At 35.3% G+C, this 26,173-nt stretch overlaps 2 protein-coding genes across 2 annotated transcripts; one reads left to right on the forward strand and one right to left on the reverse strand.

Moving 5' to 3' along the window:
• The first annotated feature begins 1,953 nt into the window (after positions 1–1,953).
• Positions 1,954–4,779, forward strand: LOC129003868 (histidine-rich glycoprotein-like). Its single transcript, XM_054432196.1, has 3 exons — positions 1,954–2,207; positions 3,241–3,375; positions 4,352–4,779. The coding sequence occupies exons 1-3, from the start codon at positions 1,992–1,994 to the stop codon at positions 4,736–4,738; spliced, it is 738 nt and encodes a 245-aa protein (XP_054288171.1). The 5' UTR covers positions 1,954–1,991; the 3' UTR covers positions 4,739–4,779.
• Positions 4,780–12,353: 7,574 nt separating this feature from the next.
• Positions 12,354–14,756, reverse strand: LOC129003935 (uncharacterized). The gene is made up of 2 exons (XM_054432281.1): positions 14,432–14,756; positions 12,354–13,058 (listed from the first exon to the last, which is right to left on the reverse strand). The coding sequence occupies exons 1-2, from the start codon at positions 14,654–14,656 to the stop codon at positions 12,387–12,389; spliced, it is 897 nt and encodes a 298-aa protein (XP_054288256.1). The 5' UTR covers positions 14,657–14,756; the 3' UTR covers positions 12,354–12,386.
• Positions 14,757–26,173: the final 11,417 nt, after the last annotated feature.

The raw sequence follows: 26,173 nt of genomic DNA on the forward strand, positions 1-26,173 counted from the left end.
TCGAACCCGGATCATTCGGATCATCAACCCGCAACGCTATTACCATTGACTATAAATCCTTAAAAGACAACGCAACTAGTACCATTTCATAGTCAATGCTATTACGATGGCTGAAAACGTATCGTTGCGGTATTGGTGTTCCCTCAAAGAGACGTCAGCAGTAGTGACGTCAAACGGCACCTGAGAAATCTTCCGTGTGCCGTTTCGTAAATCGGTCAATTAATTGAAGTCAGCTGTAAATACTTAAATTGGACAGTTAGAATAGCAGAGGTTAAGAGGTACAGGTTCTGCTCCCGAGATATTCTAAAAATATAAAACAGCATTTCAAAGTAAAGATAAAACATCTGATCACAGATAGTTGAGAGAATAAATACTTGAATAACACGAAAAACGTGGGGTGCATGCAAAGACCATAATATTTCAATAGGTGAAGTTAATTGTAAATTAGCATGTGCTCCACGTTTTTCGTATTAAATGTTACAAGTATTTATTCTCTCATCATATTTATAAATTATTTTATACTTTTTAGTGCGTTTAAAAACGTGGCATTTTTAAAAAGTATTTTTATTTATAAATTATTTCTATAATAGGTCTTGTGTATGTTAACATGCTTATCAAATTTCAAAATCATCAAATGAAAAACTTGACAGATAAAATATTATTGTATAAAAAACAAAAAGGCGAATATCTAGGTATGTATTTTCTTCCAAAACATTTTTCTTCCTTTTAGTATGAGGATTCATTTCCTAAAGTCCCGAAACGTTTTTTATGGACACCCTGTATATGTAGCTAGGTCCTTGTAGGCCTCACTTAAATAATCTTTTATCAATGCGAATTTGAGCAATCATGGAGGCTGCAGAAAGGTGAAAGATATTTAAATTTAACGTTTGAACTATGTTCTGGGACGGGAGAGATATGGAAGGTTCTGAATCTTGAGAGATGGAATTCTAAAATACAGTATACAATTACTTTCTGGGAATTTTTTTGGAGATTGTAGATTCAAAGTTGTACACAATGCATGGTGTAACTTATCAGAATCTTAACCCGCAATCACCTTTAAAATTGAAATAGTAAGTTTATAAGCCATTATCAGTGGTATTCAGCAAATTTTAACATAGCCAGAAATCTTAAAACACATTTCAAGTTTGGTGCAGCAAAAGTCAAGTAGTTTGCCTATTTAAATAATTTATACTATAACCTTTACTACTGTAACTTTGGATAGGTGACAAGAGAAACCCCTAAGTCATAATCTTGTCAAGTTTTCACGTGGACGAGATGGCACTATTTTCTAGGTGGATGTTGGACAAGATAGCAACTACATTGGGTAGCTGAGTGGGTGTAGGGAAAAGTAAGAAGCTTGTCATAGGTCAAAACTACACCCAGCTGATCATTGGACTAGTCCTGACTATAGCACCAGCTGCTCTCAGTCAGCAACAAATGTAATACTAAGATAAGCTGACTGGTACATTAGTGTCGTGTAGATCAAATCTAACTCAATACAAGCAACTTATTCTATCACACCATTGTTGGAAACATACCAAAGATAATTGTATAAAATTAAATGGTACATCTCTGTTTTGTTTCCACAATCAATACCAAGCGTGTAACTTAGATAAATTTAAATAACCACAAAGTCTTCACAAAGCACGAGGATAGCGACAAGGTCACGATAATTATAAAATAATGGACAAAAACAATCAAAACAAAGTAAACCATATAAACAATCCTCACATGCGTCAGAGTCAAAAGTCCGACAATATTTAACGAATGCTTCAAGTTAATGACTTGGGAACCAGATAAGCACTAGAACTGGTTTACTCTTTGACCAGTAATGAATAACGCCGATTAAAATGTAAAAACCGACATAACGAAGGCAGGAAATACCGCAATTTGCCCCCTCCGCGCTCCGCGCCGGAGACCGGCGGAATCCCCATTAAACGTATAAAACACTCCGCACTGCCGGTCCGGTCAGTTCACTGTAGACTTCCAACATGGCTTTGACCCCATCTGTAGCGTGTCTCCTGGTACTCGCCCTCGCCTCCGCCTCGCCGGTGGAGGAGTCCCGGCATCAGAGGGAGCTCAGGGAACATTACCAACATCTGTCCTACATCGCAGACTACTCCTGTCATCATCCCCAAGCTAGGTCTGTGCCCGTACATGAGTTGATGTCTCCGTACCAGACCCGAGGAAAGGCTTACTTCCCTGAGGTATGTTGGATAAAGCTTAAACTAAAAAAAAACATCGCTTTCATTTCGTTTTCGTTATGATGCAGCGGAAACTGCTGTTACATGCAGGACTTAATTAGTCATTTTGGTCATTAGGGCAATAAATAGGTTGGAGTCAAGAGCTTCAGTTTATGTTTTTAGAACTTATAAAATTCTGTATCATTACTGAACATACGTGTGTTTATTATCGTGTCACAGTGATACTAATATCATAAGGCTAAACGTGTGTGTTTGTTTGTCAAATTAATTCAACAATGTCAAATATTCCAAACAATTTTGAGTACCTAGCCTATTTCATACAAAAAGAATACTGTAAAATGTAAAAAACGATTGAGGTACCTTTTAAAATCGCAGATTTAGTAATTTAGTAACAACAATTGTTGGCATTTACGTTAAACACGTATTTTATTTTTAACCAAAATATATATCCCTTTATATTTAAGACGAGGACTGAATTTAGATCTTTTAACCTACTGTATATTACCCTTATTTAGCTTACAGAAACACAATTCAGAAAATAACACACCACTAGAGAAGTAGATATAATGATATGTAGCGTACGCTTGGTAAGGAATAAGTTGCCAGATCAATCCTGAGAAAATTCTGTATCTTTTGGATAATTTTAAACTGGACCCATCTATGCTCGATTTTTGAGATTTAATAAATACAGGACATTAATTTTATACAGGTACCCATGTACCCATGTACACTTCATCACCTCCAATTTACAATTATTCTAAATTCATATTCGTGTAGTTATGCAATTTGATCGACAAGTCACTTGACTGTCAAGTCATTTGACCGAGAAGTCACTTCACCGACAAGCCATTTGACCGACACCTTCAAATAAATAAATAAGTATGTCATGGCGATAAAATGGCGCTCCCTTCATATTCATTTCTAAATACGTCTCTGAAGAGTGCCATCGTCTTAGTAATCTACTAGCGTTTTAGGTTAGTTTTGGTAAGACCTTGTAATCCTAACAACGTTTACAAAGCATTGTTGATGTTCGCAGTACACGGTTCTGCACCGGTGCGATGTATTCGCTGGTTGCTGCGAGGGACCCAAGAAGTGTGGTCCTCTCCATGCTGAGAGCCTCCATCTTCCCTTCAAGGTCACCTACCTGGAGGACATGGGTGAACACCACAAGGTGAATATACCAGCAACACTTGTTACCATATTGTAGACCACCTTTTTTAGAATGTTTTGCTGCCTCTACATCTTTTATTCTGCCTGATGGGAAATTTTGTATTGAGAATACCCTTGGATGGCACATAACTACATTTATGAATGTGTGAGTGTCCCTAAACGCCAGGTAAAATACTAATATTAAGGGGCACTCACATTACGGTACAGCAATTCAGGTACCTATTGTCGCAGTAGAGATTGATACGTGTACATAATATCAGGGATTAGATCTTGAACTTACATATACTCTAACTTATTTTGCTGCTCTTATTCTTTATGTTTGTGAGGGAAAAGGTGTTTAAAATATCATAGGGCTTAAGGCGGTTTATGTCTATTATTTTGGAATTATCATTCAATTATCACCACCATCATCATCATCAGAAAAATGTGAATAAGCCTCTCATGGGGTGTTATTATTTTAAAACGTTGTTTTCATACTATAAAAAGTTACTCTTTTGGGTTCACATTATTAAAAATTGAGTTTTTAAGAAAATAAATTCCATTTTGTGCAGCACACTCCGTTTATTTTTTAAACTAAAACTACAGCTATAACTTCAAGAATAGGATGTTACATGATTGCGATTGATAATTTCTTTGTTTTAATTATACTTCCTTCAAGTTGAACATAAGCCAACTTGGTAATTTAGTAGTTAAATTTCGATAATTTTTCAATCAGCCTGCCATCACTGGTAGCCCAAGACAAAATAATACCTAGGTGGTAAATTTAATACTAATTTTCTCACTATGCAAATTATAATCTCTAGACTTACTTGGCTTGATTTATAATAACTAAGATGGTCCATGTAAGGTCAAAGACTAACATAACAACTCCAATAGCTTACAACGAAACCACAAAGCTCCCATTAGCATTCTAGTTTTGTGTATTACATACCCAAACAAACGCATATAGGAAATTCATAAATGTTTTAATTTTTCAGGGCCAATGGGAGATGGAGTACGTCTCATTCGACAACCATACGGTCTGCGGATGCTTAGACCATCAGGGACTGTACAAACCAGAAGTAAACTACCCTCCAGCAGACAAGGACCACCGTAAGAAAGGTCCCCATAGGGAAGAGCACCATGGGGAGGATCACCATGGAAACCACCATGAGGAGGGCCACGAACACGGAGACCACCATGAGGAAGATCACGACCACAAAGGACCCAAGCCTAGTATCGACCAGAGGGTCAAAGTGAAGGGCTCGTACGACGAGGAACATCAGTATTCTTCAGGAGACAAGGATGACAAAACCTACAGCAGCAGACCATCGAAAAGGCCGGATTCCAACAAGAAAATCGACACATTGTACATTACTATCTAAGTATTTTAGTGTTTAGGTCAATAAATTATTTGTTTAAGATATTTACGTATGATTATTGGATGTGTTGCCTATTTTCGTAAACCTTAAACTGCTTTTGGAAGATGGAATAGTTAGACAGCTGAAATAGCTGGGTGGCTGAGAAGTTACAGCGCTCGCCTGACAGTCGAAAGGTTTGCTGGTTCTATCTTGAAAAGATCAAGTAGATTGCTGATGGTTCCAAACTTCCAAAAATTTTGGATTACACCCCTCGTATAAAAACATACATTTTACTAGAAGCAGAGCCCGGTATACATCAACCTTCTCTAGAAAAATAGTACATAATATATGCTACAATTACTTTTAAAATACCTAAAACTTTATTTGATTTATTTTCAAGAATGAAATTGCTTTGAAAACATTCTATAAGTTGTAATGAAACTCAATTTCCATAAATCTTTATAAAAAATAAATCCTTATATATTATTATCTCTTATATTAATACGTGAGGGCTGTTTTTTGTGAACAAAACTCCTCCGTTATTTCTGGACCGATCTTAACGTTTTAGGTGTTAAATAATTCGTCTCAATTCGTAGTTTTGCATTAAGGTTTTAGAATTTAAAAATGCTTACCCTTAAGGGCGCGAGACCCTCTTAAAGGTCACATTTTTTCCAATAAGAATTACATTGAACAAATTTAAAAACAAAAAACGCTGTATATAAAACGAAACTCAACAGCTTTTTGGGAGTAAATATTGATGTTTGTAATATATAGGAGGTTATAAACAAATCTAAACAGTTAATCAGTTTTGTTGGAAGAACAGACAATTTCTTGAGTTTAAAGTAATCTTATACGTATGAGAAGAGTAGGAATCCATCAGGTACACAATCACTTGGAGAGATGAATCGATTGTTGCCAGTTATGCTAAGCAACTTATTTTGGAAGTAAAAAAACCACGAAGACTAAACACATCATGTTGTCACAGTGGTAAAGTAAACATACCAAATGTCAGATCAAATAAATACATGAAAGAAATGTTTACTGGTAACAGCTTTAAGTCGGGCGTTTATTTTTAAAGTACTATTAAATAGCGTGAGTATTTCAATTAGTTACATAAGCTTTTAGTCGGGTCTTATACTTAAACTACCCACTGTAGTTTTGTGCAATACCGGTACTTGACAATTGCTCGAATTCGAGCAACATGTGCACTAGTTGTTATTATTATTTGAAACTCTACAGGGAGTGAGTTTTCCAACGACCCATTCATTAATAAAATCGGTCCAGTAGAACTGTAGATTTAGTTGTACTGTACGAAGATTATTTATACCTCACATGTAATGTAAAATTTTGAAGCCAAGAAAAGCAATTAAGTTTAGGACCATCTCACCAGAGAGCACTGTAATGGGTTAAATCATAGTCAAATTAAAATCGATGCAGTATGATAGCAAACAGCTGATTAATTTATCACTTTCTCAACAGATTGCACTGTTTTTTTTGCTTCAAATTTTCACATTACATGGGAAGTCTATTCTGTGTATAGTCAATGATTAAGAGTAGATTCTTTATCTATATCTATACAAATCTACCTCTACACCTCTATTTCTATACTGTGTTCTGTGTATAGGTATAGTCAATGATTAAGAGTAGATTCTTCATCTATATCTATACAAATCTACCTCTACACCTCTATACTGTGTTCTGTGTATAGGTAAATGATTAAGAGTAGATTCTACATCTATATCTATGAACCTTCTGGTAATATTCTGATTCGGATCTTAAGCGAGCATTACGTTAAACCATAAAATAATGTCTTATTCTAGGTTTCAGTTTACAAATTCATCAAAGTTTTTCCATAAAAACATTATTTGGTTCCTTTACGTCCTTTGGTAAGCAAAATAAGAGATTATATGTCAATAAGGAAATATTCTTAGTACAATTTAAAAATGTTAATAAATCATAAAATACAAGCTGCTATACCCGTGCTTTGCAACGGGAAGAAAATGTGACCTAGAGAGCTATTAAAGTGGTGCTGATGTGTGTTTTAAAATACAGCAACTCTATGATTTAGTTTGAAAATAAAACTGATTTAAAAAGCGTAAACCTGCTTACTTTCAAACCCCCTACTTTTGATGTTAATAGATCCCTAAGAATATGACAACATACCTCAGTGTTGTAATAGCATCAATTATTGCTTCATATAGATGCTTCATGAATGACATGTTTTACCATTTTCTTCAATTTTAGTCCAGCCTCTTCACATGTAGTTTAATATATAAATTAAAAAATGAAACTTTGAGCAATACTTTACAAAACATATACAACCTCACTTTAAAATCAAACATAACTCTCCTCAATCTACATAAAGCAAAACAAACATCTTATTCGAGTAAATAAACAAACACCAGTTCATTGTACTGACCAGCTGTTTCATTAACTAAATTAAATTAAATCATTTAAACATTGGAAGCATGCCAGGCGTAGCCCTTTGGAAATCAGCCTGTGGGGCAGAGCCCTTAAGAGATTCGTCCATATCAATACTTTTCGGCATATCTACACACTCTAAGCTTCATTTTGATGTGCCATATGCCTATATTTTTATTTGGTAAATGACCTTAACCGTGTACATAAAATTGGATTGTATCACTTTAATAATATAATCTTACTAATATTATAAATGTGAAAGTTAGTGTGTTTGTTTGTTTGTTTGTTTGTTTGTTTGTTTGTTTGAAGTTCAATCACGCATAAACCACTGGACGGATTGGGCTGAAATTTGGCATGATGATAGCTTACATTCCCGATTAACATATAGGCATATTCTTATCTCAAAAATCCTTTCGGGCTCCACCCCAGTGGCTCTGTAATTCCCCATGTTAACCTTATAAGTATTCATATTTAAAGGGAATTAAAGAATTTAGTCAGCTGTTTCAACTAAAAAAGTTGGTTCTATGATATGGAAAAGCATTAAAAAGTTATAAGATTTACCAACAGGGTGCAGCACTATATTTTTTTTGCATTTATGAAAACAGCTAATTTGAACTAAGCAGCAACAAAAAACTGTGATTCGCAATGAGAACTGTCAAAGTAGGATTGTTTACAGTTATGTTTATGTTTTTCATTTCATGAATAATTTGTGATATTTTGCGAATTGATCATTTATTTTTCTCTATTGTTTGGTGAAATGGTAGAACATTATGGCTATGGTAGATGTTAATACTACCATAATACTATAGAAATACTGTGTAATACTATAGAATACTGTAAATTTAAAAAAGCAAATATTATCAAACTGTGTCCTCCACCCATTGCAATCGCAAAGCTTAAGTATAACTGCAATAAGCATTTTATACTTATATTCCAACCCCGTACGAAGGACGGGTACTCTGCTAGTATATTATACATCTATATAGACCTTCTAGGTAATTTTCTGATTCGGATCTTAAGCGAGCATTACGTTAAACCATAAAATAATGTCTTATTCTAGGTTTCAGTTTACAAATTCATCAAAGGTTTTCCATAAAAACATTATTTGGTTCCTTGACGTCCAAAAAGCAAAATAAGAGATTATTCTTCAACAAGAAGGAAATATTCTAAGTACAATTTAAACATGTTAACCAATCATTTAATTTTTTTCCAATTCGTTCAACTCTTTATGGTAAAATGGGTTTGTTAGGGCCTACAGCTGAGGATGACGATATTCTTGTGACCTGTTGAGACTGTTGAGAGTAGTCGTGTCCAGAAGATCACGTGATGAGGTCACGTGGTGTTTGACCACCAAACCGGTCTGGTTCTGGTTCGTGTTCGTGTTTGTGTTCTTGGTCCGTGCCACAAGTTCGAGGACATGTTAAGTCATGGGTCAAGGCCAAAATGATTAACATAGATAAGTTATGTCATGAAGCTTCTTTTCCTGTAGACAACCAGATAAACGAATACTTATTTTATAACTGGTTTTGCCTCTGAATCGATAATAACTTTTCAATCAGACATGTTTAAGGAAATATTTAAGCCAAAATCTAATCCTACGCATTTGCTTAGTCTTGTAATATTCCATGTCATACATTTATTATTTAGTATTAGGTTTCTTAAAATAGTTTAATTTTGTTCCTACGCCACTTTTAATTTCTTTGTCATTATTCACTCCTCAGAAAGTCATCTTTGATCTATAATGATAGGGCTGGCCTAATATTGATAACTTATTATAATATAACTCCCTTAATATATGTTCAGTAAAAATCATGAATAATATCCATAGCCTGTATTTTTTCAACAAAGCCCACAACTTGGATATTTATTACAAGGCCTATATAATTTGTAAGAGCAAATTTTAATTTGTAATACATCAAAATTTCATCAAATACAATTCAAAATTAGTCCTTAAGGAATCTAAATTCAAGTGAGCAGTGTTCAAACATTATCATACCATGTGTTCAACAATGTACTCCTGTTAACATTCACAGTGACTCTGAAGAGAAAAGGAAGCCATAACTAATAACTAAATGCATTATTTTCACGATTTGCACTAAGGCCAGAGCAGCCATATTATTGTTACGAATGTTATCTTTTTCTCCATCTTGTTTTGTTGCATGAATGTAAAAATGGAGTTTGTCCGTTGAAATGTAAAAAAAATAAAAAAAAATAACTGAAATTGTCTATAAGAGGAAGAAGTCCAGATTTCATTAAATTTAAATTTATCTCATCAAGAAAATCTAAATGATAATTGATTCAAGTTAACCTCAAAAGGGCTTAATTTCAACTACTACTATCATTTTTTAAGTACAAACCTCTTATTTTAAACCCACTTATTAGTAAATTCTGTGCACATTTGCACTACTTACCTTTTGGACAACATCAAAATTTTATTTTCATTGTTGGAATGTTGTATGTTAAACACTTTAATTATTTGGACATTATTTAATTCATCCAATCTTTGAATTCAAGCCAGCACGACACCCTGCCCTGAGATAGAGCCCGTTTAAATTATACTATTGTAAATTTGAACCTAACAGGCCTAAATTTCAATCTTCCACTTGATTGTAGGCCCACATTTCAGTGTCAGTCCTTTTCATTGTAGCCTTTTTAATTTTGTTACCTGTTAATTTTTATTCAATAAAATAATAAACTTTTTGTTAATTGTATATCCTTCTGTTATTTAACATAGCATAGGCCTAGTATTGAAGGAATATTGTGTGGAGAAATTACAGTCTGCAGGTTTGCTGTGGCGGGGTTTTAATAGCCTATATAGGAAAAAAATAATTCATCATACATGGTGGATTACATTGTGGAGTTTCTCTTACAGTATTGTGTTGCAAACAATAAGCTACTTAATTTTATTGTTGATTAAAACACCTGACTTTCTCTTTTAGAACTTAAAACACGTGTAAAACATGTTTGATATTGTAAATGTGCGCCTGCATGAATGTTTTGTACGTGTTGGCTTCATGTTTTGTGGTTCTTTATGCATTGTAGGCATAAGTCGTTGACTTTTGGATACTGAGGTGTTTAAATTCCGAAATGTTTCCATCAATAGTCGAAAGTCATAAATAATTTAAATTTAACTGGTTAACTGGTCCTATTTCATGTTTAATATTGTTTTACTTTTTTTCTTTCATACTGCCGTATATTTTATCATGTAAGTTAAAACATACTTTGATCTACAATTATACATAAACTTACATTTTCTGTAATAAAATAATTTAGTCACATCAATGGGAACTCATTGTGAAGACGTTGTAATCGTCCGTAGATACTTGACTTCGCCGTCAAAATAATTATAGTTTTGGACAAACCCTATATCCTCCCAGCTAAATGATAATTGTCATGAAATAAATTTCTTTGTAAGATTCCTCTGAAGTACAAACCCCAAAAGCCTAAGCTACGAAAAGGCTTCTGAAGTGGTTAAGCATACATTTTTATTAATTTGATAAGATTCGAGGTCATGTAAGCCGTCCACCACTAAACAAAACTTAACAATTGTGCTATGATTACAGATTACTGTCAATAACCATGTACAATTATAAACACTAATGTAGTTTTTGGATATACTGAACTCTAAAAACTCTCTGAAGTATAAAGTTATTTTTTTAACTAAAGTGTTTGACCGTTGACTGTAAACGGTTTTGTCTAAAGTTATCAAAATCTTGGCTATAGCTCTTAGCCATCTTTCTAGCATGTAGGTTGCTAGATCTCTGAATTGTGTTATCTTCTAATATAAAGATTATGATAAGTGTAGATTATTGATTTGTTGTAAGTGTGTATCGAGTAAAGTTTTTCTACTCCAACGGACAAGATCTGCTGTACATGTAACAATTAATTGAAGAATATTTCAACCTCGTCATTTTAATTATTTTACATCTTTATAAGCGATTACCCCATCAAATATCTATAAAAATACAATAAGGGGTTTCCTCGTTACATCCTTTTTCCATCCATCCAACTTAAAACAGATTTTTATGATTAAGGTGTCATTTTAAAGCTGATGATAATAGCAAACCAACGAATGGCAATTAAAGAACGATAATTTCTTTTAGGTATTCACCCCCCGCAAGTTTGATTAATTTCTAGAGCCAATTTTCAAAGTTCCAGTCCAGCCATAGCCATGCTTACTAATATTATTTACTAGCTGTAACCCGCGGGCTTTGCCCCGTTTAACTTCTTAATTTTCAAGATTATCTCGTTCGCATGGCTCAATCACGTCCTGGTTGAAGTTTGTTCGCTACGCTCACTCACCTTTAGGTTGGAGCTCGTTCGCTACGCTCACTCACCTTTAGGTTGGAGCTCGTTCGCTGCGCTCACTTGCCTTCAGGTTAGCTCGTTCGCTACGCTAACTCGCCTCCAGGTTGAAGTTCGTTTGCTACGCTCACTCGCCTTTTGGTTGCAAATTAGCTGTTGTCATAAATGTAAAAGAAATAATAGTGCTGCACCCTGTTGGTAATCCTTGTAACTTTAATGCTATTGAACATCATAGAACAGAACCAACTTGTTTAATTGAAACAGCTGTTAAGATTCAATAATTCCATTTCTCATAAAGGTTAACATGGGAAACTCCAGAGCCAATGGGGCGGAGCCCGAAAGGATTTTTGAAATAAGAATATGCCTATATGTTAATCGGGAATGTGAGCTATCATCATGCCAAATTTCAGCCCAATCCGACCAGTATTTTTCGCGTTCACTTGTCACAAACATACATCCATACATCCATACATCCATCCATCCAAACTTTCTCATTTATAATATTAGTAGGATGGTCTAAATGTGTAATTTAGCAGCTGTTCCTTCAGTTGAATGTTTAACCAGAGCCAGATTTTAAAACAAGAGACTAAAAAGTTTTTGATAAAGGTTCTTTAATAGGCTATTTTTGACAACCTTGACCTATTAAGGTAGGTCAATTTATCTTTATTGTGTAGAGCTAAAATCAACAAATAAATTGTTAATGAGTAGTTCTGTTCATCTAATAACTGTTTGTTCTAAGCAAACATAATCTTGCAAAGGTAAATGTGTACCTATCACACTGAGTTCATTTTGCCTCAGAAACAAGTTTTGTACTATTAAACTGAGCAATCTTAAAATTAAATTCAAATACTGAGGCTACAAATACGTGCTCTATAAGTCATACTACAGGGGAAGACAAAAGAAAAAAACAAAGTTTACAAAAAATAAATAACAATTTACTAAAGAACTAAGAAAAAGCTTGTTTGAGAAGAGTTTCGTAAGGACTGTCTATATCTGTGGACCTGAACGCTTCAGACCTCGGACTATCTTGTCCGAACCTGAGCAGGTCGGCGGGTATCGTAGTGGCATCACGGTCACAGCTATCGCACTCGTCCACATCAGGTACTTCATAGATGGGGGTAGAGGTGGAGGTGGAGGTGGAGGAAGAATCTCCAGGATAACCTCCAAACCCTTGGTACTCATCGGGTTTTCTTACTTCCTCAGCCATTTGTGTCATTTCGAAGATAGAAGGCCTCACTTCTTCACCGGGGAAACTTTCGTTTCCCATCTTCACATCCAACTCAGTGTTCGGGTACATGGGTACCTCGTACGAAGTGGTGTTCCCCGGCGTGTTCTGGCCGGGGTCTAGTGGGAGGAGAGGCATGAGCGACGGGTCTATGTAGTGATAGTGGACGGCTGTTTTGGACGGTGGTACTTCATACTTGAGACAACCACAAGAGGTGTGGTTCTCCAGCGGATGGTACTCCATGGTCCACTCGCCCTTCTTGCGACCCTCCTGGTCCTCTAGGAAGGTGACCTTGAACGGCATCTTGACCGTGTCGGCGTGGAGAGGTCCACACTTGTGACCGCCGTCGTTGCAGCTCCCTGTGTGTCGGTCGCATCTGTACAGCACGGTCACCTGGAAGATGAGGCCAGGTGTTAGAACCATTCAATTACAAAGAGATAACATTGTGTCATAGAGTAATACAAATAAAAACTGAACTGTTCAATTTACACTTGCAGCCTTGGAAAGGATGTGGGAATATAGTGTTGACTGTAGCATAGAATGTTATCGCAGGTGGATCATACAGTTTTGGGTTTTGAATTCAGAGGCTTAAACGATTTTATAAAAATTCTTACGTCTGGTCGTCAGGAGGTCGTGCATTAATTGCGCCCAAGATTTCCTTAATTGCGCCAAGCCCTCAAAGGGTCCCAACAAATGTTCCTTAGGGATGAGTTGCCGGCAGGAGGAATTTCCATGTTTACATATTATCCTAACCTAATCTAATCTAATCCAACCTAACTTTAACATCATTAAAATTATAAGTTTGTAAATATTTGTACCTTAATACGAGCTTAACTTTTCAGAGCTATGGTATAAACTCCATTAAAATAGGTAAATAGTCGACTGCAAATTTACAATAGGTACATCATAATTTATATTCATTTTCAGATTTATATTTATTCAATTGTATATTCAATTTATTTAAAAATGAAAAAAATGTAGGCCTACATACCAATTGTTGTCATATTTATTATCTTATTATGTTATCATTGTTGTTGTTTATTGTTATTATTTATTTACATTAATTATCTTGAGCAAATGAATGTGTATTTAAATTATTGTAAAATGGTGGTCCCGTAAATAAATAAATTTTACATTCACAAAATGTTCATTTGGTTGAAGTTATTATTTATGCTTCAAAACTGCAAAACTATTTTCAGACTGATATATCACACACTTTCTTTTGGTTAGTTAAATCTTCAGTATCCAATAGACAATGGTTAAATCAAACTCAGGCCTTCTTACACATTCCCAATGTATTTGGTATGTTGGTGGATTTCTGCTCATGTGTTTTTCTTTGGACCTATCTTATCACTTAAACATGCCTTAGTGATATCTCCAAGACTTGTCAATGTGTACATATTGATATTACTTTATTTATCTAATGGATTTTACTATTTTTACATTTCGCCGTTTTGATTCATTCAAATTCTTGAGATGCGGTTGGTGGCATTGGCATTTCAATCTATATGTTTTTAGAATGAAGCACCACTCGACACATGCTTACATTTTAGATTTATATTAAAACCTTTATATCATAATGTGTGTGATGGTTATTGTATTATAAAATAGCCAATATATCCTCGTAAAACTCAGCAAATTTTAAATATTTATATTTTTAAATTATATAGCCTAATCGTTTTAAAATGTGTTTCTCAATTTTTCAAACACACTGCATGTACTTATTTGTAGAATAATATACCGTACAACAAAGCTAAAATATTCACCTCAGGAAAGTAAGCTTTTCCGCGCATCTGGAAGTCTGATAGGAGTTCGTTCACAGCCAGAAGTCTTTGTTGAGGAAGGTCACAGTGGAACTCCGCGACTTTGGCGAGATGTTCGTAGTGTTCCTTGAGTTCCACCTGATGACGACTCATCGCGCCCTTTCTGGCGAAAACGGCGGGAAACAGAGCGACAGCGAGACAGACACAGAGTACATCATGGATTGCCATAGTGAACACTGACCTACGAACCCTACACCGCGACAGTGTACTGTGTGATCCAGACACGAACTGGTTGTATTACCAACGCTGTCTGGCTTGGCTAGTTATCAACTGGTCTTCCCTTTCCTCCGGTCAATTGGGAATTCGCGGCGCGAGCGCGCCCAATGGGGGATTCCCGCAGCCCAGAGGTCTGACTAACACTAATTTGATAGTCGAAATGTGACGGCGGTCATTGCTATAGTTGATGGTTCAATGTCAAAGGCTACTTTGTTTTTGAGCTTGATTCGTGTGATAGATAAAGCATGTGTTTTGGAAATAAAAACGGAAAAAACTTGTTTCAGGAAAGTTGAGGATAATTCTTAGGGATCAATAAAAGCTTTTTTTTATAGGTACTGGTTTGTATTCATGCATTCATTGGTATTTTCACCCTAAGTCACAAATTTGGAGCTTTTATACAGGGTGTCCCAGCTGTTTTATACAGCGTAGAGATTTTGCATATTTATCTCGTTAAGACCTATCTTTTTTTTAATTATACTAAAAAATCATGTACCGTTTAAAAATGGCAGCCATTTAAAATATTTCATGCCAAATTTTACGAAAACCGTTAACTTAACGTAAAAATTGCCAGAAACAAAAAGTTAGTAAATTTCACGTACTTATCAATGATACCTTATTTGTTAAGAATGGATAAATAATAACAGAGAAATGTCTTCTTTTCTAAATGCATGACCACTTTTCTCCATTGAAACAATTCCAAACAACGTAACATCTTAACGCTGTATCTCAAGTTATTCATGTTTTTGTTAAAAACAAATAAATACAGACGGACGGAAAACTAAGCACCACAGATCCATGTTCCTATGGTGAAATGTGTTTTTGATGAGCCTAAGCAAGAACGCTATATACATATGTCCAGAGAGTTAAGTGACACCCTGTACATTACCAACGTTGGGTCTGCCATCCGCACAGTATATAACTTTTCTATTGTAAACAGACGTGTCTCAAGGATGTATATGTATAATGAAGGGAAAGTAAAAAATAGCAGCTGACCTGATTGATTCCTAGCATGGCTAAAATGGGTGGGATTAAAAGTTTTAAATATTAATATTTTGGGTAGGTGGTATCATTTTGCCTCAGGCTACTAGGAAAATTAACTAAAAACGTGAAAGCAATTTTTAGAGAATTCGTAATTCCTACAAGCATTATTTTGATCAAATGATATTTGCACTGATTAAATATCGAACAAAATCATTGAGCGGAGCGAGCGAAGCTCTTATACGTCGACTCTTATGCATTTCGAAATACGCAAACTCCTCCTAGACGGCTGAATCAATCGTTTTCAAATTTTGCATAGTGATAAAGACCATATCGGTGAGTGCCAACATCTATATGGCGTTAAAAAAGTCTCTCAGTAATCCGCCCCACTGGGTCTCAAAGTTTCAATGTAATCCTTATGGAAGCAGTATTTGACACATAAACAAAAACAAAGACATATGATCAGCTGTTGACTTTTGAATGCAGTAGATAAAGGAATAGCGGATAGCATTATTCAACAGATATTAGAACAGAAACGGTATGGATCATAAATATAATCAAATGACGACACTAGCTAGCTTGAGGTCCGTGACGTAGGAAGAGGTGATGAAAGTAGTACAGGTGAGCAGTCTGGAGTGTGGAAACTGTTTATGACGATTAGATTAAGGTATCTGCAATCCTAAAATGCTATTGGAAGGGAAGGAACAAGGTCCGCGACGTAGGAAGTGGTGAAGGAAGTAGTGAAGGCAAGCTGTTCGGGGTGTGGGATCTGTTAAGACCATTAGATTAAGGTATCTGCAATCCTAAAATGCTATGGGAAGGGGAAAAAACGGGTCCGCGACGTAGGAAGTGGTGAAGGAAGTAGTCAAGGTGAGCTGACCGGAGTGTGGAAACTGTTTATGACGATTAGATTAAGGTATCTGCAATGATAAAATGCAATAGAAAGGGAGGGAAACAGTTCCGTGACGTAGGAAGTGGTGAAGGAGTAGGCTAAAGGCGAGCAGTCCGGAGTGTGGGAACTTTTTATGACCAATAGATTAAGGTATCTGCAATCCTAAAATGCTATGGAAAGGGAGGGAAACAGGTCCGTGACGTAGGAAGTGGTGAAGGAAGTAGTCAAGGCGAGCTGTTCGGAGTGTGGAAACTGTTTATGACGATTAGATTAAGGTATCTGCAATCCTAAAATGCTTTGGAAGGGAGGAAAACAGGTCCGCGACGTAGGAAGTGGTGAAGGAAGTAGTCAAGGCGAGCTGTTCGGAGTGTGGAAACTGTTTATGACGATTAGATTAAGGTATCTGCAATCCTAAAATGCTTTGGAAGGGAGGAAAACAGGTCCCCGAAGTAGAAAGTGGTGAAAGAAGTAGTCAAGGCAAGCCGTTCGGAGTGTGGAAACTGTTTTATGACGATTAGATTAAGGTATCTGCAATCCTAAAATGCTATTGGAAGAAAAGAAACAGGTCCGTGACGTAGGAAGTGGTGATGGAAGTAGTAAAGGCAAGCAGTCCGGGCTGTGGAAACTGTTTATGACGATTAGATTAAGGTATCTGCAAAACTAAAATGCTATGGAAAGGGAGGTAAACAGGCCAATGGCGTAGGAAGTGGTGAAGGAAGTAGTAAAGGCGAGTTGTTTGGAGTGTGGGATCTTTTTATGACAATTAGATTAAGGTATTTGCAATCCAATAATGCCAAGGGAAGGGAGGAAAACAGGTCCGAGACGTAGGAAGTGGTGAAGGAAGTGGGAAATGCGAGGAGTCCGGAGTGTGGGAACTGTTCATGATGATTAGATTAAGGGATCTGCAATCCTTATATGCTATGGGAAGGGAGGAAAACAGGTCCGAGTCGTAGGAAGTGGTGAAGGAAGTAGTCAAGGCGAGCTGTCTGGAGTGTGGGGAATGTTTGTGGCAATTAGATTAACGTATCTAAAATACTAAATTGTTATGGAAAGTTATGAATACAGGTCCACAACGTAGGAAGTGGCTTAGGAAGTAGTAAAGTATGAGCATAGTGTGAGAACCGTCTGTGGCAGTTAGATTAATGTATATTCAATCCTAAAATGCTTTGAGAAGGAAAGGAAACAGGCCCCACGACGTAGGAAGTGGTGAAGGAAGTAGTAAAGGCTGGCAGTGCAGAGTGGGGGAACCGTTTGGGCAGTTAGATAAATGTATCTGTAATACTTAAATGCTATGAGAAGGGAAGAAAACAGGTCTATGACGTAGGAAATGGTGGAGGAAGTAGTAAGGCTAGCAGTGCAGAAAGTGGGAACTGTCTTTGGCAGTTACTATAATGTATCTGCAATCCTAAAATGCTATGGGAAGAGAGGGAAACAGGTCCACGACGTAGGGTGTGGTGAAGGAAGTAGTTAAGGTGAGCAGTGTTGAGTTTGGGAATGGATTAATGTATCTGCAAGGCTAAAATGCTACAGGAAGAGACTGTAGACTGTAGGTTAAAATGATTACGAAGCACGAATCTATACATATTTTCGATACATGCAATCGTTTACAATAAAAATTTACAACTGTGTTGACAACAGCTGATTTTTACTCGGCAGAGGCTAAAAACGATTTTTACTCCCTAAAGAGTAAAAATGCTACTTTACACCCGCAAGGCTTGCATTAAAAACGAATGTTTTTACTGCAGTATAACAAAAACAATATAATATGAACCCTTGACTCCGCTCAATTTTGTGGATGCCTCTGCGAACGCTACCTTATATAAATTGGCTGTCAAGTCTTTCTTTTGAAATACTGTAGGAGTAGTAAAATTATGAACAATACATCTGCTGCTATTCACCAATCAAATCATTATTGCATTCTATTGTGAACAAAATGTTTGTGTGTCAGTATTGTATCGTTTCGTCTATTACGATTGTGTTTGTGTATATCGATACCGGATAAGGCTATCCAGCAGCCAGTCACAATTCCTGTCTGTCTATCTGTCTGTCGAGATAAGAGATAAGCTATCACAGATGTTGGCCAGTTCGTTGAGTAGAATCCATCAAGTGTTTCACTACTACTATACATTCTGTGGTGCATTTCATTATGTTAACATTCTAACAAATATGGCAAGTTCGAGTGATAAAAGTGAAAGTGCGGATTCCCTTTTAACCACAGTTGAAAAATGTGTTGAGTGCCCAGTGTGTCTAGAAACAGCAAAAGTTCCTTTTAAACTGTGTTCTAGAGGTCATATTGTGTGTTTGTCATGTACCACCAAGTTAAGTAAATGCCCTACATGTGAAGGACTGTTTAGGCCCACAGAAGATAATCCAGTTTGTCTAAAGAATATACTGGAAGCTCTGCCTCGCTGTTGTATCTACAGTCAAGATGGATGTGAGGAAATTGTGGAACCAGGTAATGATGATCATGAGGAGTTCTGTGGCTACAGACCTATTGTTTGTAGAGCGCTTGATTGTTCTGTTGAAATGCCAGTTGTAAAGGTCTTAGATCATTACAAGGAACATCATGTAAATGGTAACATCATTACAGAAAGTTATGTAGAAGGGTTACCTTTGCCGACATTTGCTTACACTCCAGTATGGTTGTTTCAACATTTGTTTTGGATTCTACGTTACATTTATACACAAACAGATCTTACAGATCAACTCCGGATATACTTTCTGGTAACACCAATTGGTAAACTCGACCAAGATTACTATCTTCGTGTAACAATGGAAAATGGGGATTTTGTTGTAACTAACACAGTGAAAGCTACAGTGATGTCTTGTGAGAAGGGTCCTACTCTCTTGGAGTATGGCAGAGGTGAAATGGGATTGACAGACGAAAATGAAAGATTTTTTGCAAATATTCCTTTGTGGCAACTAAACACTAGCTTAGATGAAATACGTAGAGAAGTAACATTTAAGTTCTTTTTCTATAATAAAGAAAAAAAGTGAAGGTATGATATAATAGTAAATAAATACCGATTACACATAGCCATCTTAATGATTCATACAACCTAATTAATGCATTCAAGATGCATTTTCTGGGGTTTATTTAGAACTACACACTGTCTTAAGACTTGACTAATGTTAATGTCTCTTAAATAGATTCAAAGATCAATCAACACAACATGAAATAATTTCATCGTAGGTTGACCATAGTAAAAAAAAACATGCATTAATAAAATATCTTGTTACGATTGAATAATATAAATTAGTAGCTCTAGTAGGTGCTTCTCAACTGGGATTAAGAGACGGAGAATTCTCAGTGAGTCTCATTCAAGTAAGCTTACACCCGTTGAGGGCTGCTGAAAAATATTATTAGTAAGTTATACTTATGCGATTGAGATTTTTCTAGTCTAAAGGGAAAAGTCATACTGCATTTTGTCAAACAAATACAAATACAAAAAAAACAAATACATACAATCTGTGACTAATTTTTAAAAGTTGACTTGAATTTGGTTGATCCTTGAAATAAGTCAATACCTATTTTGTAAAACAGATTTTGCATCAGTATTAATGTTTAAAAGAATTAAAGTAATATGCAACAGTTTAATCCTTTAAGCGTTAATTAATTTTTACAAAAAAATATTTTTTCACCATGAGATCACATTTTACCTTGTTTATTGGGAATTATTATTGTTATCATTGAATTTAAATTTTCTTTCCCTAATAAGTTTTGATGTTCAGTAAATGTATATGATGTTGTATATGAATAATGAATGTAGACCCAATAAAATATATATGTTTAAAGAATTTGTCAATTATTTTCAACCAAATAGACAGAAAAACCTTGTAATGTATAAATAATGTTATACTATCATGCTTAGAGATGTTAGGAGATAATAATTATGAGTATATCATCTAAAGGTATTATTATGTTTTTGAATAGACTTACCAATGCTATAGATTGTGTCAATCAGGATGGCATGTGAGAAGAGTGAAGGCTCCTAACAACACTGGGAGTCATACCAATAGATGTTGGTGGTATTACTACATCAATACAACAATACAACAGCAATTGTTGAGATTATTGTTAAAAATAAATAACAATACTCCTGCCGCAGCAAACCTGCAGACTAAGGAAATTTCCGTCCTCTTTGGACTTACACTTACTTCCTTAAAAATGTCAGATCAATTTCATATTTCAATAAGATTAGGTTTTACAAGTTCTTATGTTTGCTACCACAAGGAAGGTAATAAACGGTGAGTTTTTAGTGAAATGTTGATAGCTTAGTATGAAATAAGCCAATTTGCCAAATTTGATAAAAATATATATTCATAATCATGCAAACTACAACAGTATACTTATTCTTCATAAGAATAACACGAGAATTTTTTTATATTTTCTCTGTAACCACTGACCGTACAAAACACTGGAAGGTACCGTACAAAATAACACTCAATACAAAATTACATTTAAGCTCTACAAACTTGTTTAAAGAGATATAATCAACATTTTTTTAAAATATTTTATATTTCAAAAGCTGATCTTGTTTTTTAGTCTTTAGGTAAACAAAACTACTATGCCAATATTTTATTTAGTAAATTTACCTAACCCGCCATGTTAAACTTCCCTATCCCAAGCGTGATGTACCGGTATACAGCTTCTTTACTTCACGAGTGATGTAAAGTTGAAAAAACTCAATCGGTGAGATAAAGAAACCCATTTAAATAACATTGAAAGCTTAACTTAAAAAAAAATATACCTCTATGGAGCCAACGACGTTCAACGCTAGAAATCAGCCGTGCGCTTGAATTTTATTGTTATGCTTTGAAGAATTCTACTAACCTAACTTTTGTTTGTTTTGATAATGATGGACGTTACTGTTAGAAGATGAGTGAAATGGATAATGAAAAATATGGTTCCTAACCTCCTGTATATTGTCGGGTCAGGTAAAATCTTGTACGTTACACGTTTCGCAAGAGCTTGTTTACATCACTTAGGAGAATTGCAACTTGCTTCCGCTCGTTGCACAACGTTCACCTAACGCTCTTACTACACTTGTAATGTAAATAGCTATTTCTTACTATTCTAACGATACCATGCGTAAATTCAATATCCAAAAACACTAGAACTCATAGATAACTATGCAACAATACATAGGTATCAGCTGATACCAAAATGTGAGCTTGTTAGCGAATTTCCCTACAGGGAAGTAGCTATTACCGTAGGTGGCACGGTAAGACCTGGGCCCGGGACCGATTTACTTTTTCATTTTGATGTCCCAAGAGGCCAAAAACTCCATTTGTTCAAATTTTATATATATATTTATATATGTCTGCATATTATAGATACGTCCTTAAACGCGAGAGTTGAGTAATTTTGTTCCCATTTTGATGAAATTTGGTTTAAAGGTGTAAGGCAGGATAAACTTGAACAAGTTTGCGAACCAGCATGATCGAACCATGGGAACGTGGTTTTATGGGGTAAAAAATAGTTTGTCTCATTTTTGACAATCAAATTTTTTTCTAACATGGGTCTCTATTACCCACATACCAAGTTTCATAATGATCGGTTGAAAAACTTTAAAGATAAAAATGTTATGCCGTATAAAAAAACATAATAGCGAAGATCAGTTAAAGAAGCCATTTTGGAAAAAACGTTTTTCTTGATTTTCTCTTTTTTCACCCATAGAACCATTTCCCGGAGTTTGGCTGTTTACTTACGGGACACCTGTAAATATATATATACGTCCGTGAACGCGGTAACTTGAGTAATTTTTGTTCCGATTTTGTTGAAATTTGGTTTAAAGGTGTAAGGCAGGATAAACTTGAATAAGTTTGCGAACCAGTATGATCGAACCATGGGAACGGGGTTTTATGGGGTAAAAAATAGTTTTTCTCATTTTTGACAGTCAAATTTTTTTTTCGAACATGGGTCTCTATTACCTTAACATACATACAAGTTTCATAATGATCGGTTGAAAAACTTCAAAGATAAAAATGTTATGTAAAAAAAAAAAAAAAATAGCGAACATCAGTTAAAGAAGCCATTTTGGAAAACATTTTTTTCATGATTTTCTCTTTTTTTCACCCATAGAACCATTTCCCGGAGTTTGGCTGTTTAGTTACGGGACACCTATAAATATATACGTCCGTGAACGCGGTAACTTGAGTAATTTTTGTCCCGATTTTGTTTAAATTTGGTTTAAAGGTGTAAGGCAGGATAAACTTGAATGAGTTTGCAAACCAGCATGATCAAACCATGGGAACGGGGTTTTATAGAGTAAAGAATGGGTTTTCTCATTTTTGACCCTCAAAACCAAAAATTTCCCAATTTCTCTCTAATCCTTTTTAAAGAGCTTAAAAAATCAGATAATTTAGTATATCAAACTGTTTTTGTATGGTTATTGGTAAATGAGAAGAGAAAATTAAAAAAAATGTAAATTTAAAATTCACATGTAAGAGAATATTGTAAATAAAATGTTGTAGATTGCTTGTTTATGGATATATTTTGATCAAATTTTGCAAATTTATTAATTTTATACTAAGCTATTAATATTTTACTAAAAAAACACTTGATTAGTTTCCTTGTAGCAGCAAACCTAGGTACTCGTTAAACCTAATCTTATTTAAATAGATTTATTTGAAAATCAATTCAGACAGATGGAAATTCGCTTAATTGACAGGTTTGCTGCGGCGGGGGTATTTTGTCCTTCAACAGTGTCTTATGAGTTATGGTCCTTGTAATTTGGGTTGCATTAAAAAACACATTTTATTAAATGATCAAACACACACATAATACACATCATAATACTTAAAGGAATACAAAACTATTTTGTATATTAACACGTTCGCTACTGCAATAGTACGAAATTTTCCATTCACATGGACCAGCGACGCACATATGCGACGGCCGGTTTCCACCCATGGACTGCCGTCGCATATATGCGACGGTTAGTCACATTAAAATAGACTGCCGACGCATATTTGCGTCGGGGTTCTAATGTTATTAAAATGCTTATATCTTTGTAGTGGTCTATTTGAAGGCACTGAATTCCCTGCAGTGGTCTACAGAGATGTCTGACGCACAACTGCGTCGCTTGGTCTGTGGATATGATGATTGGTGACGTCATATAATAGTTGGAAAAACTGGTCTTTACTTTTCTGCATCACTTTATGTATGTATGCAGTATGTATGCTGCATTATCCTATGTAGCTTTTATATTTGTTCAGTTATAAACTGTTCTTGAATAATCTGTTTATTTCTTTACTTACTTTCACCTTAAAACACAAAAAAATTTACTGTCGCATATATGCGACGTTTAGTCTATTTCAAGAAAACTATGATAATTTTCATTATTGTCTTCGCTGTAGACCGGGCGTCGCAAATATGCGACATTACAAAAGGTTATAAAAAATACAAATAAACAAGAATAATTTATTTACAAACACCATTGTAGCGTATTACAATGTAAATGATCGCTGTTTTACAGGTTTTCGCCCGTGGTCTGTGTGTACTGTTATCTAAGTGACAGTCGGTCTATGTGTAAGATTCAAATGTATACCTCGGTCTGTGGCAATGACCGCGGCGTCGCATATATGCGACGCTCAGTAGGGAACGTGTTAAAGTGCTCGTCTGGTAATCATCATGAGGTCGCCAGTTTGATCCTGAGAAAAGTGTGTAACTTTTGTGATGGTTTGATACTGGAACCAGCTGTTGATGGTAATTGGGCTTTCGATAACAATTCTGACAAATTAAACAGCTGCTCTTAGTCACTTACAAAGCTAAACGAAACATTTCTCTACACTCATCCTTAACTTATATTTCATTTAAAATACGCACCTACGTGATGTATGCATCTCAATCCTCAATGATTGATAATTCATTAAATAGAATCATTAATAATGTTCTATTATGAGTAGTCCAGACTTTTGTGGTCATCGTCCTCCTGACTATGTAGGTGGAAATAAAAATCAATACAAGTTTTAATCAATTCCAAACAGGTATCATTCAAGGTCTAGCTGATAAAGGTTGGAGTGGTTTTCAATAGATAAACTATCACTGTTCAATAGTTGAGTACAACCCATCAAGCGTCTCACTACAACACTGCCCAGACAGCACACTTTCTCCTCAGGACATCCCACGGATATTGCGACAGGATATGCAAGATATCCCATAGTGGTCCTATGGTCAACTTGGGATATCACAGGATATCCACAGGAATGCCTAATGTCCCCGCCCGGGGATGTCCTACGGATAAGCTCACACGCATATCCGTGGGACATCCGAGGTCATCCCAGGTTAGTCCTCAGGACATTATCAGGACATATGGGACTACTATGGGATGTCCCTGGGATAAAGTGTGGTCTGGGCCTGAACATAAAAAACACAAAATAATATAGATTTAGTATGAAAAGCTTAATTATAAGTTTAGTAAATTGATTAAATAGTTAATAAACACAAATTTTGAAGAAAAAAACGAGAAAAAAGTTTTTGGCCCAGACGGGTTTCGAACCTGGTACCTTCGCCTTGTGAGCCTCTTACCTTACCTCCTGAGCTATCTGCGCTTGTTGATTATGGGTGTTTTCAAGTGGTTAAAGAGTAGCCGACAGTTGCAATGGTCGCAATACTTAAAATATGTTTGATACTACAGTATAGGCTATATATGATTCTGTTAATCTGTTTAGGCCTCAAGTAGTTGAATTGTTTTTCTGGTAGTTGGAGAGGATACTGGTATTTGAATATAGATTATTTAATCACCATTAGATTAGCACTGTAATAATTGATTGTTATATGATTAAAATTAGTTTTTTTGTTGTTTTATTAATTTAAAGTTAGAATTAAATTCACATTCCACACAACTATGATAGAACTCTAGTTTTCCTGAACTCAGTGGTAGTAATATGTCAGTAAAGTAAAGTCAACCCTTGCTAGCCATAGTATTAACAATAAGACATATTTTCAATCTGGGAAACCTTAAACTTTTAAAATAAATTATAAAACCTCAACATCTTAATGCGTGGGAATCTTATTTTTAGAAAAAAAACAGACCAAAATTATTTGTTAAATAATGAAGACGGCCCAATTATAAATTCGGAATTACTGAAAATAATTACATCAAGAACAACACAGTAACATATCCAAAATTCAAAAGATTAATTTTCTAATATTATTTTTTATTTTTCCAATATCCTTTAAATCATCTGTTTTAACTTTGTTTAAAATTAATTTATTAAGTAAATATTTACTTTTTGTACTAGTGTAAACACAGCCTGAAGATGGAAACCAAGTTTCTGAAAGCACTAGTGAAAAAAACAAATTATTATATATTGGCCTTGTTGAACATTTAAATTTAGATATGCTGGACATTTCATTAGTGGTAGTTTTTTTTTTCTTTAGTTTGTTACCGGGACATTACAGGATATCCAGTGGATTTTGTACATGTCCCGGGATGTCATGGGACATTCTGGGATATCCTATGGCATTCGTACATATCCCGGGACTTTACAGTATATCCTGAGGTTAACTTGCAAATCCCGGGACATTACGGTATATTGTAGGATATCCTGTGGATTTCGTACTCGTCCCGGGATTTTGCGGGATATCCTGA

Source organism: Macrosteles quadrilineatus, unplaced genomic scaffold (assembly GCF_028750875.1).
Source record: "Macrosteles quadrilineatus isolate MER2022 unplaced genomic scaffold, UCM_ALF_1.0 Scaffold_9__3_contigs__length_116548681, whole genome shotgun sequence".
Classification (NCBI taxonomy): domain Eukaryota; kingdom Metazoa; phylum Arthropoda; class Insecta; order Hemiptera; family Cicadellidae; genus Macrosteles; species Macrosteles quadrilineatus.